The following is a 17,658-nucleotide window of genomic DNA, read 5'->3' as shown; positions in this document are numbered from 1 at the left end:
ATGAAATATGAATCTTATTCCTTCAACGATGGTAAATTAAACCCTTCCCAAGTGATTTTATATTATGTACATTCTCCTTTTCCTACATTCCCATTCACGTATCCTTTCTTTTCATTCCCGATCCCGATTCTCCACTGCAATCCAGACACTCTCCAAGTGTTTCAAGCAACTAAAACTATATAGTAGTTGATCAATATTAGACAACAAGTTAAACATGTAACTAGATCAATATTAGCCCACAAGTTAAACATGTAATTAGAACCATAAATTTTATAGATTATTTCTTCGAATCATTCTTGCAGCAGCCAGCAAGGAGACATATCATGAATTAACAGGCAGTCAACAAGTATACACAACTCGGTTTGCAAAGTTGCTAATCATTAACAAGTGGCGAGATGGACAATGAAAACAATAAAAGATGTAAACACTTAAAAAAAAAGATAAAAAGAGTTTACTGCGAAATTTGTTTTATACTATATATAAAATTTGCTGCTATGGTCGAACTTTACAAAAGTTCTTCAAAACTTACTAATTCTATGCTACTAAATTTTCTTTCTTGCTAGCACTAATGTTAAATTCAAGCACACCAATCAATCTGCATGGCTCTGCATCTTCTAGCATTTGAACGACATTTCTCATTGTTGGTCGTAACGCTGGCAGCCTCGACGTGCACAAAATCGCAATCTTTAAAATCTTCACTGCTTCTTCTCTACAATCTTGGCTAATCCTCGAGTCGATTATGCTTAAAATGCCATCTTTTTCCGTGATCTTGCTGCACACCCAGCTCACTATGTCCTTGCTCGTTCCGTATTCTGGTTCTAGTGGCCTTTTCCCGGTCACTAGCTCCATCAAAACCACCCCAAAACTATAAACATCGCTTTTCTCATTTATTTTATATGTATATCCATATTCTGCAAAATCAGATAAAAGTTTTAGTACATCATTTACATTTTCAGATTTTCTATTGAAATGTTTCAGTACAATTTAAGATTAGTTAATAAATTACCAGGAGCTATGTATCCGAATGTTCCTGCAATGACATGAGTAGAATAACTTGAACTAGTCTGCATCACTTTTGCTAACCCAAAATCTGCAATTCGAGGTCTTAAAAACTCGTCTAACAAAATGTTGCTAGACTTGACATCGCGATGAATAACTGGCCTCTGACAGCCATGATGAAGATGCGCTAAACCTTTTGCAGCGCCAACAGCTATTTTATACCTTTTGTCCCAATCAAGAGTTCCTTTCCCGGCATTGCTGTGTAACTGATCCCATAGACTCCCATTAGGCATGTATTCATATACCAACAAACTCGAGTCCTCACTTGTAATGCTGCAATACAGTTTTACAACATTAACATGTCGTATTGAGCTCAACATTTTTACCTCTGAGTCATATTCAGAAGAGGTTTTCTGACCACCCTTTTGCAACATTGTTGAGCTACTTTGAATCTTTTTTGCTGCACTTATATCCGTATTCCAAATGTGTTTTACTGCCAATCTTGTGCCATTAGGAAGCTCAACTCTGTAGACGTTTCCTGATCCGCCTTTGCCTATCACATTCTCCTGCTTTATTGAATCAACTATTTGATCTTCTCTGAAACTCAAGACACTGAATGATTTCAAGTTCCATGAGCCCTTCTTTGGGGAACCATCCTGAATTTTATGATCACGTCTCTTCTTGAGGTAGAAGTAACATGCTAGTGATATAATAAGGGCAAGTAAAGTGACAGCAAAGATAGCAATTAAGATTTGAGTCTCTCGGGACAAACTAGTTGAACACCTTTGAAAGAACTTAATATTTTCACTGCAGAGACCGTCGTTTCCAGTAAAACTACCATTATAGGCTGCAACAGAAAGAGACTTTGGTATACGTCCGGTGAGCTTGTTGTGTGATAAATCAAGTAGGCTTATTCTTGAATATGACAGAGTCTGGGGAATTTTTCCAGCTATCTGATTGTAAGATAAATTCAATGAATTCAGTGCCCTTATCGACCCAAGATAGCTCGGGATTTTACCAGAAATTGAATTGCGAGCCATGTTTAACTCACTGAGAGATTCACAAGATTCCATTGAATCAGGTATAGTGCCTGTAAAATCGTTCACTTCCAAATGAAGCATCATTAGCTGATTCAGTTTGCCAATATTCCTTGGAATTTGGCCAGAGAATTGATTGTTGCTCAAATCAACAGAAACTAATGATGAAGCTTCCAATAACTCCAGAGGTAATTCACCAGAAAAATGATTATTACCTAAATAAAGTTCAGTTAACGAGCTTGCTTTTCCAATTTCTGAACTAATTGGACCTTCCAAATTATTTACTGCAACATCAATAATATTAATATTTGGCAAACCCCATATTCCACTAGGCACTCTACCAGATAAAGAATTGTCACTTACACGAAAACGCCTAAGCGTTTGACAATGTGCATAATTTTCTGGTATTTCTCCAGTGAAATTGTTTTGAAGTATTAGCAGCTCAGACATCTTCCCATTTTTGCACATATCAGGAGGTATTGGACCAGTGAGGAAATTCTCTGATACATCAATAAACTCGAAATCTGACCAGGAACCAAGCTTTTGTGGAAGTGATCCTGTCAGCTTGTTTCCGTATAATGAGATGTTTACAAAATGCTTGAATTCACCAAACTCCTCTGGAACTTGACCAGAAAACTGGTTATCATGTATCTGTAAACTCACCAGTTGATCCAAAAATCTGAGTTCAGAGAGATCACCTTCAAGAAAGTTCCCCATAGCATCAAAATTGCGTAATTTTGTTAGGTTTCCAAATCCAGGAGGAAATGTGCCATTCAATTCATTGTTGTACAGCTCAAGCTGCCATAAATTCACAAGATTCGAGATCTCTACTGGAATCTCCCCTGATATGTAGTTGTCAGCTAGCTCAAGATTTTCGAGCTTTGTTAGGCTTCCGATTCCACGTGAAATTCTCCCTTCTAGACTGCAATTCGACAAGTATAGCCAAGTCAACTCCTTAAGCTCTGTGACTTCCTCAGGAAAAACACTTCGATCAAGCGAATTATCTCCCAGGCTTAACACAGTTAAGTTAGTCATCTTTTGAAGTGAAGTCCATGGGAAAGTACCCGAAATGCCACTATAATTCAGATGCAGCACAAGCAGATTTGTAAGAGAAGATATGTCAGGCACAGAACCTGAGAAATAATTATTTCCCAAGTCTAAATACAGGAGATTAGTACATTTATTTAGATCAGGTGTCACTGGACCAGATAATGAATTGGCTCCTAGGGAGAGTTTTTCCAGAGATGTCAGCTGGCATATCGAGTAAAAAGGAACAATTCCAGTTAAATGTTGATGAGAAAGCTCGATTTCTGTAACGAGCCCTGCCTCGTTGCATGTAATCCCACTAAAACTTGTAATCAAATTGTCGCGTTGCCATGAACTGAAAACATCTGTTTTTGAGGCTTGGAAGGCAGTTTTGATGACAATAAGTTGATCAAGGTCGTCAGAGTTTGCGACGAAGAGAAGGCAGCAGAAGAGAGGCAGGATAAGAAGGCTGTTTAGACGGAGTGTGGAATAGGCTGCCGGAGACATGTTGAAGGCTTGGCTGATTATTTTTTGAATGTGTAAATTGAATGGTTTGGACTTTGGAGTACTACTAGTATAAATTTTGTAGACATGCATGCATGCATTGGTTTGGCTCCATTTGGCAAGATTCTAAGATTGTATAGTTAGTTTAGTTTGGCTAGTGGAGTTATTATTAGGGTGATGTGTATTTAGATATGGATTGAAAGCAACTGCATTGAACAAGTCTTCACAACTGATTAAATGTATCTGGTGCTGAAAAGGATTTGCTTGTTTAGGGACACTTAATAGAGCTCAAATAACAGTCAAAAGTAATGGGGCTTATTGTAACTATATTAGAATCACTTTTAACAGGCCCATATCAACTTAGCTAGTTTCATATGTAAGATGAAAGGCCCAATTTAGTCCTTTTTCACTTTCTTCTCCCATATTTCTGCTTTCCTCAAAAAAAAAAAATTGGAAACAAGGCTATGATATAATCCTTCATTTGATTCTACGGTAGTCAAATTGATGAATTTTTGACCAATAATTAAAACTTATTCGTTTATTATTTTAAAAAACTTAAAGTTATATAATAAAATAGGCTGGTTGTAGTTTTCAATGATATAATTTTTGAAATAATTTCAATTAAATAATATATTTAAATTCAGTCAAAATTCTATCAATTTGATAATCGAAAGTCATAACATTTGTTATTAGAAATGGACGGAGGGAATATCATTAAGGTGAGGGAAATTTAATAACAAATGTAGTACTAAACACCACGTAACATAGACCTAAAAATTTGATTCTTTCTTATACAAATTTTCGACTAATTAAGCACATGTAAGGTATATAACTAAAGCTGATGTGAAGGAGATTTCGCTATCCACATGACTGAAACATTCCAGACAATGTGTGGTGAGTTCATCTTGCACAATTTCATTCCGGACAAACTTTATAATTCATATGTAATACGGTCCTTTAAGATCAGGGAAAGCAATTAGAAATGGACACGACAAGCAAATGCGGAAATCTGGTGGTGAATGATTGAATGAGTTGGCTATTCTATTGTAAACTTCAGTACAGAAGTTGTGCCAAGAATGTGACAATTCTGAGCAAATTTGGTCCCCTGTGCCATGATGAAACAAAACAAACAGATAAGAACTTGTGCTGCAAATTAGATAGAATAGGCTGATAATTGTCTCATATACGCAGGGGTCATGGACTCATGGATAACAATATAAATAAGCTGTGAGAACTAAAATAAATACCATTTATATTGCTGCTTTCTTCAAAGTCTCGTTTTATTAAAACACTCATCCCTTGGTAATGAGCAATGCTAGATATTTGAAAACAAATTTCTAAAATTTTCTAAAATGACATCGGTAATGGTAGAATTTCATATACAAGGACTAAACAATTCAACACTTGGTAACTATTTTAGAATCTTGTCTTTCATTTTTAAAAATATTTTTTTTGGCTTTTGTAAGTAATTTGTTCACTTAAATTTGGTAAAAATAAAAATCACACCCCTACATATTGTGGTTTAAGGTCATAAATGGACATAACTTTTTGTGATTCAACTCTAAGTTTCAATAGATGAGACAATTTTCATTTATATTGTTTAACATACTATGTTGTTTCAATTCAAATTTGAATTCAATTATATGCTAATGCTATTGAACTCGATCATTTATATTATTGATTTATTAGAGTATCTTCAAAAATCAATAGTGTTAGTTAATGATTGGCCAAAATAATACTAACTTAATAACTATGTAAAATTTGTAGAATTAAGATTGACTAAAATGTTAAATTTATGTTAACAGTTTTGTTACCGTTCTTGAGATTTGACACATTTAAATCAATATAAAATAATTGACTATAATTTACTTAAGAATTTGACATAAAATTTCAAAATTTATACAAATCTTATATAATGTTTATCACCTATAATTTTTTTACTAATGACTTCTCTCAGGAGATTATTACAATTTTATAAAAATGTGGAGGTATCACAAGTGTGTTTTAAAAGGTTTCCAATATTGGACAAACATATACATAATTCATCTTTGAATCTTAATATTTTAGATATTGATGAATGGACCTAATTAAAAGCATAAAAAGATAGAATGGAACATTGACCACGGCATTCAAGTCAAAGCACTATCAAAGGCACACAACTCTGAAGCACCTAAAATTGTTTTGAACCGAACCTCATTCGGAGGTTTTCAACCTCTGAATATGTGATAATTATAGCTACCAAACTCTAGTAGTATAGTAGTTAGTGAATTCACATTTAAAATTTTTAAAAATTGTATTGAATTGTGAAAATAGTAAATATATATTTTACTTCCCCATCCCAAAATACAAGTATTTTTGATTTTTTATGCATATTTTAAGATGAATAAAAATGATAACTTCACAAATTATTTTTCAAAATTTTTTTTTATGAATAAAAATATTAAATTTTAAATAATTTTTTTTATAGAAAAAATTAGGTGAAACTATGATTTTTATACATCTTAAAATACGCGTAAAAAGTCAAATAACTTATATTTTGGGACGGAGGGAGGGAGTACATTTTTGGACAATGTACACTGAATCAAAGATTCTCTATTATTAATAAAATAAAATACTATAAGTTTGTATATTTTTTTAAAAAGTGGGAATTTTATTATTTGACATTTTTGTATAATCCATATTTTTTTTCCTTTTTCAAAATATAACATCTTATATTCTTTATTGTAACAAAAGGTGACAAATTCTCCATTAATACTCCTATCTTTCTAGTTGACCGCTTTCAACCAAAACACTCGTAGCTTTCTTTTGTTTGTCAAAATATTGAAAAAAAGTCTATTGTTTTCTCAGACTCTATATATACTCCCCAAATCTCCCCACACTTCTTGCAAATCACACACTAGAGATAAACAAAATATAGAGTATATACAGTGAGGGAGAAAATACTGAGAGAGATGGCTAACCAAGCCCAGAAAGAAGCTTTCTACACCGAAAAACTTGAAGATGGTGATATCCTCAAGAATTTTGATGATGATGGTCGTTCCAAACGAACTGGTATACATAGAACTCGAACATATATACGTGCATCTACCTGTCTGCATGTTCATTTTAGATAATTCTTGTGCACTTATGTATAAAAATCCAAGTGAGTTCGAATTTACATTATTTTTTTATATCTAAAAAGACTCTTTAGATGTTTTGATTCAGAAATGTTACATTTTGCCTAGAAACGTGTGTCAGACATAAGCCAAAGAGTGTGTTGTTGATGAAATTAAATTTTAATCTATGGATTTGGAGTGCAGGAACATTACTTACCGCGAGTGCACATATAATAACAGCAGTAATTGGATCTGGAGTTTTGTCTCTTGCATGGGCTATAGCACAGTTGGGTTGGGTTACTGGCACGGCGGTTCTGCTAATTTTCTCATTTATTACTTATTTTACGTCGACTTTATTGGCTGATAGTTACCGATCACCTGACCCTGTTTCCGGCAAAAGAAACTACACTTACATGGATGTGGTTCGGTCTCATTTAGGTATTTTTACCCTTTTCTTTTCGGATATACATGTAAGTTAATAAATTATTGTTATCAATAATTGTTGTGTGCATAAATAGAAAAACATTTTGTGGAATTTTAAATTTGTATCTTGCATGCTCTTTTATTGAAATTGAAATCTTGTTTAGATGTCTCAAACAGTATAGATAATTTGGTTTTGTTTGTTCTTGTCAGTAAATGGAGGGTTAATATTATCTCTGAGTGGAAACTCGAGCTTTAGTAGTTTATATTTTTAACTATTTAATTACATAATTTTTCTGCAATAATATTGGATGGCAATATTTGAAATATGGTATATATATTTGGTTGCTCAGGAGGTTTCAAGGTTCAGCTATGTGGATTAGCTCAATATGGAAATCTAATTGGAGTCACCATTGGATACACAATTACTGCATCCATTAGTATGGTGTAAGTAATTTTTATACTGCTTTTTCTGTTGAATAGGCAATTTTATTGTTATAAAATGATTAATGTGGTTTATGTGACTGTTATACAGGGCTGTGAGCAGGTCTGACTGCTTCCACAACAAAGGAACTCATGACCATAAACTTTGTTCTGTTTCTAATTATCCATACATGTCGGTATTTGCAGCAATTCAGATAGTTTTAAGTCAGATACCGAACTTTCATAAGCTCTCATGGCTTTCTATTCTTGCCGCTGTCATGTCTTTTGCTTACTCCTCCATCGGCCTTGCACTTTCTATAGCCAAAGTTGCAGGTAAATTTAGTCTCTGTAGGGTTGTGACTAATGGTATTTTTGCTTTTAAATACAATGCACGTGTATGTTTATAAATGTTGTTTTAATTGATGAATGGAATTTGAAGGAGACGGTGCACATCCAAAGACAACTATGACAGGGACAACAGTTGGAGTGGATGTTTCCGGGGCAGAAAAGATTTGGAGAACATTTCAGTCTATCGGAGATATAGCTTTTGCTTATAATTATTCTACCGTCCTTATTGAAATTCAGGCATGCATTCTCTATATTCAATTCTCTATACATCTCTTTTTTAAGCCTCTATAAATCCTACTTACCTGCATTAATTTTCTAATTTTTAAGGAGGACTACATTTTTCTGTATAACTTCTCTTATCTACACGCTTATGTATACACATGTGTGTCACTCTATGCTGATTGCATATATCTCTGAGCAATGAATGTGTTTAGAGATAAAGTTCAACTAATACCAAACAATTTGAAAAGGGAGTGTGTATATTTAGTATATGACACCAAATTTGTTTTTGTTTCCAGGTCTATCTTCAGTTGATATGTGTGCCATATTAATTGAGTTATGTCATAGTAAAAGTCTTTCAAAGAAGACATTGAATGTGTGCGTCATTCATAGTGTCTCTCGTACACTCCTTTTCAAACTAAGTTTTATAAAACCAACTATAGTTTGGTATATCAATGTGTATTTATTGTAGTGGTGATCAGCTCAGTTGTTCATGTTAATGAGGGGTTGTAATACTGAGATATCATCTCCAAACAAATGTTGTGCTTTGTCCGGGCCCACTTAAATCTAAGGCATTCCTGAGTTTAAGGTGATTACTCCATGTGCATAGACATAGATTTGGTTAGAGAATATAAATGAATGAATGTAAATTGTTAAAATATGGACAATGAAATTGATGGTCCATATACATTTTACATGGGGAGATATATGCCCTTCATTATTTTTGAATGTTAACATATAAATATTTCTTTCATGTGAAAAGAACCCCCTGTCTTTTCTGGTGGAATTTCCACCTCTTTACTTGCCAGCCATTCTTTTTTTACATGGCTCTTGTTAAAAATTGATTTTGTTCTCTTATAATTGGTGTCACTTATTACATTATGTGTCACTCAATAAAAAGGTCCAAATGTTGATGGTTTGGCACTATCTCACTATAAAACTCTACTTGTAGTCTTGGACTAATGTTTGGTGCTGGGAGAATATTGGCTAAGTTGTTATAACATATATTACTTGGGTTCTTATTTGCCTAATACTAGGTTTGAAGAAGCTATAATTAAAAAAAAAAGTTTGTAAAAGAAGTGGCTAGCTGAATATCGGACATTATGATAAGTTAATTTTCACAAGACATAAACAAAATTTTATATACAACTACCAAAATTTATTGCTCCATGTTCTAATTCCATAATGAAATGAGAAATTTTTTATTAAAAGAATCCAATACTTCACCCTTTTTTTTCCTTTCCCTGTTTTTTTTCTCATTTTACTACTTGAATTGTAAATTTCGTTAAACAGGATACACTAAGATCTCCTCCAGCAGAAAACAAAGTCATGAAAAAAGCTTCCTTGGCTGGAGTGTCCACTACAACTATGTTTTATATGTTATGTGGCTGTTTTGGTTATGCTGCATTTGGAAACAAGGCACCCGGAAACTTTCTCACTGGTTTTGGTTTCTACGAGCCCTATTGGCTAATTGACTTCGCCAATGTCTGCATTGCAGTTCATCTCATCGGTGCATATCAGGTTAAGTACCTGTGTCAAATGTAATTTCATTGTCAAGAGTGTCTTTCTTTTTAACATATATATTATTCTCCTTTCCAAAAAAATAGGTGTTTGCACAACCCATATTTGGATTTGTGGAGTCGAGATGCAGCAAACGATGGCCTGAGAGCAAATTCATAAGCTCTGAGTACACCATTCCCGTTCCATTCTGTGGTGAGTGGAATATTAACTTGTTCAGGATGGTGTGGCGAACAACGTATGTAGTTATCACCTCTGTGATCGCCATGATACTACCGTTTTTCAATGATTTCTTGGGGCTAATCGGTGCTGCTTCTTTCTATCCATTAACTGTATACTTCCCCATAGAAATGTACATTGCCCGTACAAAGCTTCAAAAATTCTCCTCTACCTGGGTGTGGCTTAAGATTTTGAGTTGGGTGTGTTTGGTTGTGTCAATCGTGGCAGCTGCCGGATCGATACAGGGCCTGGCTACGGATCTCAAGACATACAAGCCCTTCAAGAATGTGGAGGATTAAGCACAGCTGGGTTAATTATGTGTAATGGTAGTGATTTGTAAGTGTAATGCATTAGTTTCAAGTAAGGATGATTATGATGAAATGTTTGGAATTCTGTAATAATACATTTCTAGGAGAACTTGTTCTTGCAAGCAATCTTGTAATGGAGATTGTTTATGAGAAATTGTATTTGTCATGTGGGAAAGTGAATGTAGCGGTATTAACATTCAAAGAATGTGCCATTAACCCATGACCCGCTCATTAAGTTGGATAATTAAGGTAATTATTATTCTCGAGGATCAAATTTAGGTAAACCAGTTTCTGTAGCTCTAATAATTTGGCCAAAACATGAATTTTACTCATTAAATTTTGACTAATCTATGCGTTATATCTGATTGAAGAGTCATTCCGACGGCTAATGGGGATGACACGAGAACATATTTAACAAGATGACTGACATACCTCTACAAAATCTACAGAGAGTTATCCTCTAGTAGAGTGCAATGTTCCATAAAAATGATATGGCTCTTTATTTGTTTGGATAGCCTGCTTTGGCTAGCTGAAATTAGAGAGACATGACGAGCCTCCGTGCTCTATATCTCACTGGCTATCGAACCCCTGAGTCCTGACCCAGGAGTATAATTTCAAAGATATAAGAGCTCGACCACCGCACCAATTTTTTTTTCTCCTTTCCCTTGAGTCGGTTTTTGTGTTTAATTTTGTACAGCTCTGATAATAAAATTAGTGGTGAAGCTACAATAAAACCTCTATATAATAATCATAGGGACTAAAAAATATATTATTATAAGACTATTATTAGTAGAGATTACCATATAATTTAAAATTTTAAAAATTAATAAAAAATTTTGTAACATATCTTAAATACATGAATATAAAAGGTCAAAGATGGTAATATGATAGTGCAAAAAATTGAAAAAGTTTTAAAGATGCCCAATAACATAGAAATATTTTGGATACAACCTGGGTAACCTGAATAAAATTCGACCAACATATGATACTAGGTTAGAGAGCGGATCGCTAATTAACGAGATGTTCTAACATTTCAAAGTTTTAATATAACTGGCCATATAAAGAGTCAGGAGCGACTAGCGAGGCACTCCCATGGTGGTGACATGACTCGCTATTTCCTCGGAGAGTCTACTTTGACAAGCTAAATTCCGAGAGGCAAGATGTCTCATATGCTAATGACTCAAAAAATTTGATAACTAATTTCTCTCGGCAGTTTACTATTTATTACCTTTGCTTACTTTAAACAAGACCACAATCAAAAAAGCCAAATATCTAGCATTGTTCAGAGCAAAATGTAAATTTGACTAATTAAATTTAGGATTAGCCAATATTTTGACATAATTTTGAAGAGCTAAATTGCTAGTTACCATAGCGGAGATCCTATGATTCACACGAACCAAAGATTAACAGGCACCCGAGCCAAGTCTCACCACCTTGCATCAAAATAGTCCATATTTCTTTTTAGAATGAATCAAATCCCCAGATCAAGAAAGATTTAAAATAAATCCACAAAAGTCTAATCAAAATTCTTGTTTATGTAAACTCAATATTCCTGTAGGCTATGTTAGTAGGTTAAAGGTGGACACATCTAGTTTCAATACAATCATTCATTCCCATTATGGCCACAACTTGATATCCCTCACCAATTGCCTTCCAGCAAAGGAAAGCAGTAATTGAACATCTACATGTTAATCTACGAGTTTATGATGATATTCAGAATGCAAATAATCGAGATTCAAGCTTTGCAGTTTGTTCAGAAGTTTCAGCAGAGGCTATTTCTCAGGATTAAGTTTGTTAGGGTTTTGTGTTAATCTTGTTTATCTGGATAAACCTTATCTCAAACAAACTCACCACCTTATCTTATAAATCAAGTTTAAATCTCTCAAGCCTTATCTCTTTACTTGATTTATCTCTTTTTCAAACGTACTAACAGATTAGTTTCAAAGTTTCATTCAAATATTTTCAAACAAACTTATCTTCCAACCTTATCTTGTGTTTGAAAATAAATCTGTTAGAACTTTGCTTATAAATACAACTCTTCATTTCAGATTTGTAGCTAACACTTTCACGAGAATCTTTCAACATCTGAAATCATTTTCTTGTTTCATACCCGAGATATTCATATCCAGAAAAACAAGAAACCTAGTTTGAGTTGTAATCAATTTGTTTATTCTTGTAACTGAATAGTGTATTCATATCAACTTTGTGCCGGGTTGTGGCAAGCTTGATTTCAAAGTATAGCAAGGTAGCTAGAAGGCTAAGGAATAGCAGTGGGCTAGGTAGCAAGGTAGCTTGGGAAAGGGTTTCTTTCAGGTGCTATATTTGTAATCAAGGAAAAGATTGTAAGTTCTTTTATTAAAGTTGATATAATACATTCTCTATGCTAGTTGGCATGGGGACTTGGATGTAGGCCATAGACTAGGTGTAGGGGCCGAACCAAGTGAAAACTTCTGGTGTTTTTTACTTTTCAGTTTTCAGCATTCTGCATTTTATTTCTGTTATTTATTTTCTGCAGTGTAATTGAGACTGTCTCATACCCTGTCTCATTTGTAAAGGGACTGTCCCATTTGCATAAGAGACTGTCCCATTTGCCTTGACAGTTAGAATATTATTTTATCTATCGAGCCATCGAATTTCATTTGGTATCAGAGCAGGTGCATTTAATTCTCTTTTTAGTGTTTATTTTGCTAGCGATCCATGGCTCAACCAGATAGGTATTCAAACAATTATCCACCACTGCTTCATGGTGCTGAAAACTACAATGACTGGAAGTTTCGAATGAAAATCTTTCTCCAGCGTGATGCATTTGAATGGGATGCTGTAGAAAATGGTTTCACAATTCCTATGAAAGAAGGAAAGCCAAAATCTCTCAAGGATCTCTCTCCTGAAGAAGTGAACGCAATGAATTCCAATGCTAAAGCTATGAATTCACTTCTCAATGGCATGGTAGCTACAGAATTAAGAAAAGTCTCAGCATGTACTACTGCCAAGCAGATTTGGGATACGATCAAAGTCAGCCACGAAGGCACATCTAAGGTACGTGAAGTAAAATTAAGTATGCTAATGAGTGACTATGAAGGTTTCAGGTTGGAAAGAGATGAAAGCGTGCGAGATGCTCAAGGGAGGTTTCTGACATTGATGAACTCCATCTCACTTCTGGAACGGATCATTCCTCAATCTGAGATAAATAGGAAAATCCTCAGAGCAATGCCAAAGAAGTTTGCTCCAAAGGTTACCATTCTGCAGGATTCAACACTTCTTTCGACTATGGATACTCTAACACTGTTCAGTGAATTGGAGGAATTCGAAAATCAGCTACGTAGATATGATGAAGAAGATGAAGCTCCTCGTAAGAAAACTCTTGCACTTAATGCAGATGGATGAGTCTCCTGATGATTCTGATGAAGAGATTGCTCTTCTAACAAAGAAGTTTCATAAATTTCTTGCCAAACGGAATGTTTCCAAACGACCTATGAAGTCACAGTTTCCGAAGAAGGACTTCAAATCTAATCCGAGCAAGGAGGTTAAAGTGAATCAAAGCAAGGATACTTGTTTTGAGTGTGGAAAGAAAGGGCACTTCAAAAAGGACTGCTACAAGCTGAAGAACAAAAAGAAGGCATTAATTACCTGGAGTGATGATGAATCTGATGTGGAGATCGATTCAGACGATGAAGTTGCTCAACTTTGCTTTGCTGGACTAGAGGACGACTCCAGTGATAATGATGAGGTACAGAATATTAAGTATAATTCAAATATATCTTCGTCTATTTTAAATTTGCAGGTCCAGGTCAAGAAGTTGAAAGAAAAGAATGCTTATTTAAAGCAAGCTTTAAGTGAAGTTCTTAGTGAAATGGATGACCCCATGAAGGAAGAAGCCCTAGTTGCTGAGAACAAATCATTGCTTGAAAGGGTTTCAAAACTTACTGAAGAAAATCAATATCTCAAAAATGAGATTGAGATGAAGGATGTATGCCTTGAAGCCTTGAAGAAAGAGTCAATATCTGTTGATTCAGAAACCGTTAAAGAAGACAGTGCTCCTGATCCCCTTGTTCCTGAATTAAAGCAGAAAGTCGAACAGCTTGAAAAGGATTTAGCTAAATGTTTTCATGGAGAAGGAACTTTGAATGCTCTTCTTGGTGAACAAAAATCTTCTCTTGATAAAGGAGGTTTAGGATGTGAGTCAATCAAGAAACGTGCATTTCAAGGCGGTTATAAGCGAGCTCCTATGAAATATAAGATGCCTTATGAGAAATGTCGAGATTGTGGCAAAGCTGGCCACCCTACATCTGAATCTAGATTATGTGGTATCAAGGGCCACTCCTCTAACTCATCTTATAAATCGTCTACTAGATATAAATCTGCTAATACTTCTGTTAATATTGTTCAGATGTGGATTAAGAAATCAGATAGACATTTATATAAGATTTGTGATACTAACCAACCAGGACCCAAGTTTAAGTGGGTACCTAAGGGATAAAGCAATTCTTGCAGGTTTGTTTGAAGGTCCATGTTCCGCGAAATAAATGGATCATCGACAGTGGTTGTTCACGTCACATGACAGGTGATAAATCCAAGTTTCTATCTCTAGTTGCCAAGGAAGGTGGCTTAGTTACTCTTGGAGATTCAAACACCGTCAGAATTATTGGAAAAGGCACCATTGGTAATGACAGGTTTGCCATTTCTAATGTTCGTTTAGTTGATGGTTTGAAATATAATCTTATTAGTGTAAGTCAACTTACTGATGCTGGTCATAAGGTTAAGTTCGATAAAGATGTATGCTATATTGGCACTCATACTAACGAGTTTGCTTTAGTTGCCAAAAGAAAAGGAAATATTTTCGTATTAGATTTTGATGAACAGCAAGAAGAAATTTGTCTAGCTACCGTTCAAGAACAACAAGATCTGTGGCATAGACGTCTTGGCCATGTTCACATGGATCTTCTTCGGAAGATATCTTCTCATGATCTGGTTCGAGGACTACCAAAGCTGAAGTACAAGAAAATAGAACCTTGTTCAGCTTGCCAACTTGGAAAACAGGTGAAAACTTCCTTTACTGCTAAGAATAAAGTATCAACTTCTGTTCCTTTGCAGCTCCTTCATCTAGATCTTTTTGGTCCAGAAAGGTATGTAAGCTTAGGAGGTAAGAATTATGCTTTTGTTATAGTTGATGATTATTCTCGTTTCACTTGGGTATTATTTTTACGAACTAAGGATGAAGCTTTTGCTGAGTTTAAGGATCTTATTACTAACCTTGAGACTAAGTATTCATTTAAGCTCAAGACTATTCGTAGTGATCATGGAGGTGAATTCGAGAAGGATTTTATAACCTTCTGTAAATCAAGAGGAATCACTCATGAATTCTCAGCTCCTCGAACTCCTCAGCAGAACGGAGTAGTAGAACGCAAGAACAGGACTCTACAGGAAACTGCCAGAACTCTACTTCATGAGAGTAAGCTTCCAAGAAAATTTTGGGCTGAAGCGGTACACACTTCCTGTTATGTTTTAAATAGAGTACTTATTCGTCCTATTTTGCTTAAAACTCCGTATGAATTGCTTAAGAAAAGGACTCCTAACATTAGTTATTTTCGAGTATTTGGTTCCAAGTGTTTTATTTTAGATACTCAAAATAATCGAGGCAAGTTCGATGCGAAATCTACGGAAGGAATCTTCTTGGGATATTCTACAACAAGCAAAGCTTATCGTGTTTATAATTCTGTCAAGAACAAAGTAGAAGAATCCATCAATATTACATTCAATGAATCCTCAAGGAATATATCTCAAATTGATGAAGACACTGCGGATCTATCGTCTCATTCCCAAATGAGACAGTCTCATTCTGAAAAGAGTCAGTCTCATTCTGACAAATCAAGCAGTCAAGACTCTCCAGGTCCATCTCAGTCTTCTGATAATTCTGCAGGATCTACTCAAGCTTCAGATGAATCTTCTGGTTCTCCAAAGACTCCCGATAGTGTTTCAAATTTGAATTCTGTTACTCCTCTGGATAAATCTTCACAAGCGGAAATGAGGCAGTCTCTTTTGAATGAGACAACTCCTATTCATTTCCAGGCAGACAATTCTAATGAGGAAGAAATGAGTAATATTCAACTTCCTAAGTCTTCTAGGACTGTGAAGAATCATCCACCAGATAATCTTCTCACTGATTTAGGTCAAGGGATTTCTACTCAAAGCAGACTTCATAATCTATGTGCATTCTGTGCTTTTGTTGCTGAATTTGAACCAAAGAATGCTCAAGAAGCAGTCGCAGACGAACACTGGTCTATTGCAATGCAGGAGGAATTGAACCAGTTTGAGCGTTGTGATGTTTGGGAACTCGTCCCACCTCCTCAGGATGTCAAGATCATTGGTACTCGCTGGGTTTTCAAGAATAAGAAGGATGAAGATGGCAACATTATTCGAAACAAAGCTCGATTGGTTGCTCAGGGATACAACCAGCAGGAAGGAATCGATTACGACGAGACATATGCTCCAGTAGCTCGTTTAGAAGCTATTCGAATCTTAATGGCTTTTGCAGCTCACAAGAAATTCAAGCTCTATCAGATGGACGTCAAAAGCGCATTTCTAAATGGCTATCTCAAGGAAGAAGTCTACGTGAAGCAGCCTCCAGGTTTCATTCACGAGAAGTACCCTAACTATGTTTACAAGCTCAAGAAATCTGTCTATGGATTGAGACAGTCCCCTCGTTGTTGGTACGAGCGTCTCAGTCAATTTCTTGTGAACAATGGTTTCATTCGTGGTACACTCGATCCAACTCTCTTTATTTTTCATAAACGTGATAACTTTCTTTTGGTACAAGTTTATGTTGATGATATAGTATTTGGATCTTCTAACGAATCTTTGTGTAAGTGGTTTTCTGATTGCATGCATAAGGAATTCGATATGAGTTTGATGGGTGAATTGCAGTACTTTCTAGGTTTGCAAATTAATCAGTCTAATGCAGGAATATTTATTCACCAAGGCAAGTACATAAAGGATTTACTCAAAAGATTTGCACTTGATCATGTCACACCTAAATCAACTCCGATGAGTACTTCAGTTAAGCTTACTAAGGATGAACAAGGTACACCTGTAGATGTCACTAAATTTCGAGGTATGATTGGTTCATTGTTATATTTAACTGCCTCACGACCTGACATTATGTATAGTGTATGCTTGTGTGCTCGTTTTCAATCTCAACCTAAAGAATCTCATTTGAATGCCGTTAAACGTATTTTTAAATATTTGAAAGGTACGAGTGACTTGGGATTATTTTATCCAAGCTCCTCTTCCTTTGACTTAATCGGTTTTTCAGATGCTGACTATGCAGGGTCACAGGTTGATAGAAAAAGCACAAGTGGTGCTTGTGAATTTTTAGGAGATTGTTTAGTTGCATGGCATAGTAAAAAGCAAACTTCAGTAGCTCTTTCTACCGCTGAAGGAGAGTACATTGCAGCTGGAAGTTGCTGTGCTCAAATTTTGTGGATGCAACAAACATTGCAAGATTTTGGTATTTCTTACTCAAATATTCCTATATATTGTGATAAT

The 17,658-nt window shown here is 35.1% G+C and overlaps 2 protein-coding genes across 2 annotated transcripts; one reads left to right on the top strand and one right to left on the bottom strand.

Moving 5' to 3' along the window:
• Positions 1-462: 462 nt before the first annotated feature.
• On the bottom strand, positions 463-3,666 carry LOC141706953 (receptor-like protein kinase 7). Its single transcript, XM_074509861.1, has 2 exons — positions 1,007-3,666; positions 463-911 (listed from the first exon to the last, which is right to left on the bottom strand). Exons 1-2 carry the CDS (start codon positions 3,657-3,659, stop codon positions 535-537), a joined length of 3,030 nt encoding a protein of 1,009 aa, XP_074365962.1. The 5' UTR covers positions 3,660-3,666; the 3' UTR covers positions 463-534.
• A 2,720-nt stretch (positions 3,667-6,386) lies between these two features.
• Positions 6,387-10,282, top strand: LOC141706950 (amino acid permease 6-like). The gene is made up of 7 exons (XM_074509859.1): positions 6,387-6,617; positions 6,866-7,099; positions 7,435-7,528; positions 7,617-7,837; positions 7,944-8,089; positions 9,365-9,592; positions 9,679-10,282. Exons 1-7 carry the CDS (start codon positions 6,518-6,520, stop codon positions 10,105-10,107), a joined length of 1,452 nt encoding a protein of 483 aa, XP_074365960.1. The 5' UTR covers positions 6,387-6,517; the 3' UTR covers positions 10,108-10,282.
• Positions 10,283-17,658: the final 7,376 nt, after the last annotated feature.

This window comes from Apium graveolens, chromosome 2 (assembly GCF_009905375.1).
Source record: "Apium graveolens cultivar Ventura chromosome 2, ASM990537v1, whole genome shotgun sequence".
Taxonomy (NCBI): Eukaryota; Viridiplantae; Streptophyta; class Magnoliopsida; order Apiales; family Apiaceae; genus Apium; species Apium graveolens.
The sequence above is the reverse complement of the archived record's forward strand: the minus strand, read 5'-3'. Positions and strand labels throughout refer to the sequence as shown.

Excerpts from the sequence above, each read along its gene's own strand:
- LOC141706953 (XM_074509861.1), bottom strand. The coding sequence starts at position 3,659 with ATGCATGTCTACAAAATTTATACTAGTAGTACTCCAAAGTCCAAACCA. Across the intron at positions 912-1,006 it reads ATTCGGATACATAGCTCCTG|AATATGGATATACATATAAA; the intron begins GTAATTTATTAA and ends CTGATTTTGCAG.
- LOC141706950 (XM_074509859.1), top strand. The coding sequence starts at position 6,518 with ATGGCTAACCAAGCCCAGAAAGAAGCTTTCTACACCGAAAAACTTGAA. Across the intron at positions 7,100-7,434 it reads TGTGGTTCGGTCTCATTTAG|GAGGTTTCAAGGTTCAGCTA; the intron begins GTATTTTTACCC and ends TTGGTTGCTCAG. Across the intron at positions 7,838-7,943 it reads TTCTATAGCCAAAGTTGCAG|GAGACGGTGCACATCCAAAG; the intron begins GTAAATTTAGTC and ends TGGAATTTGAAG.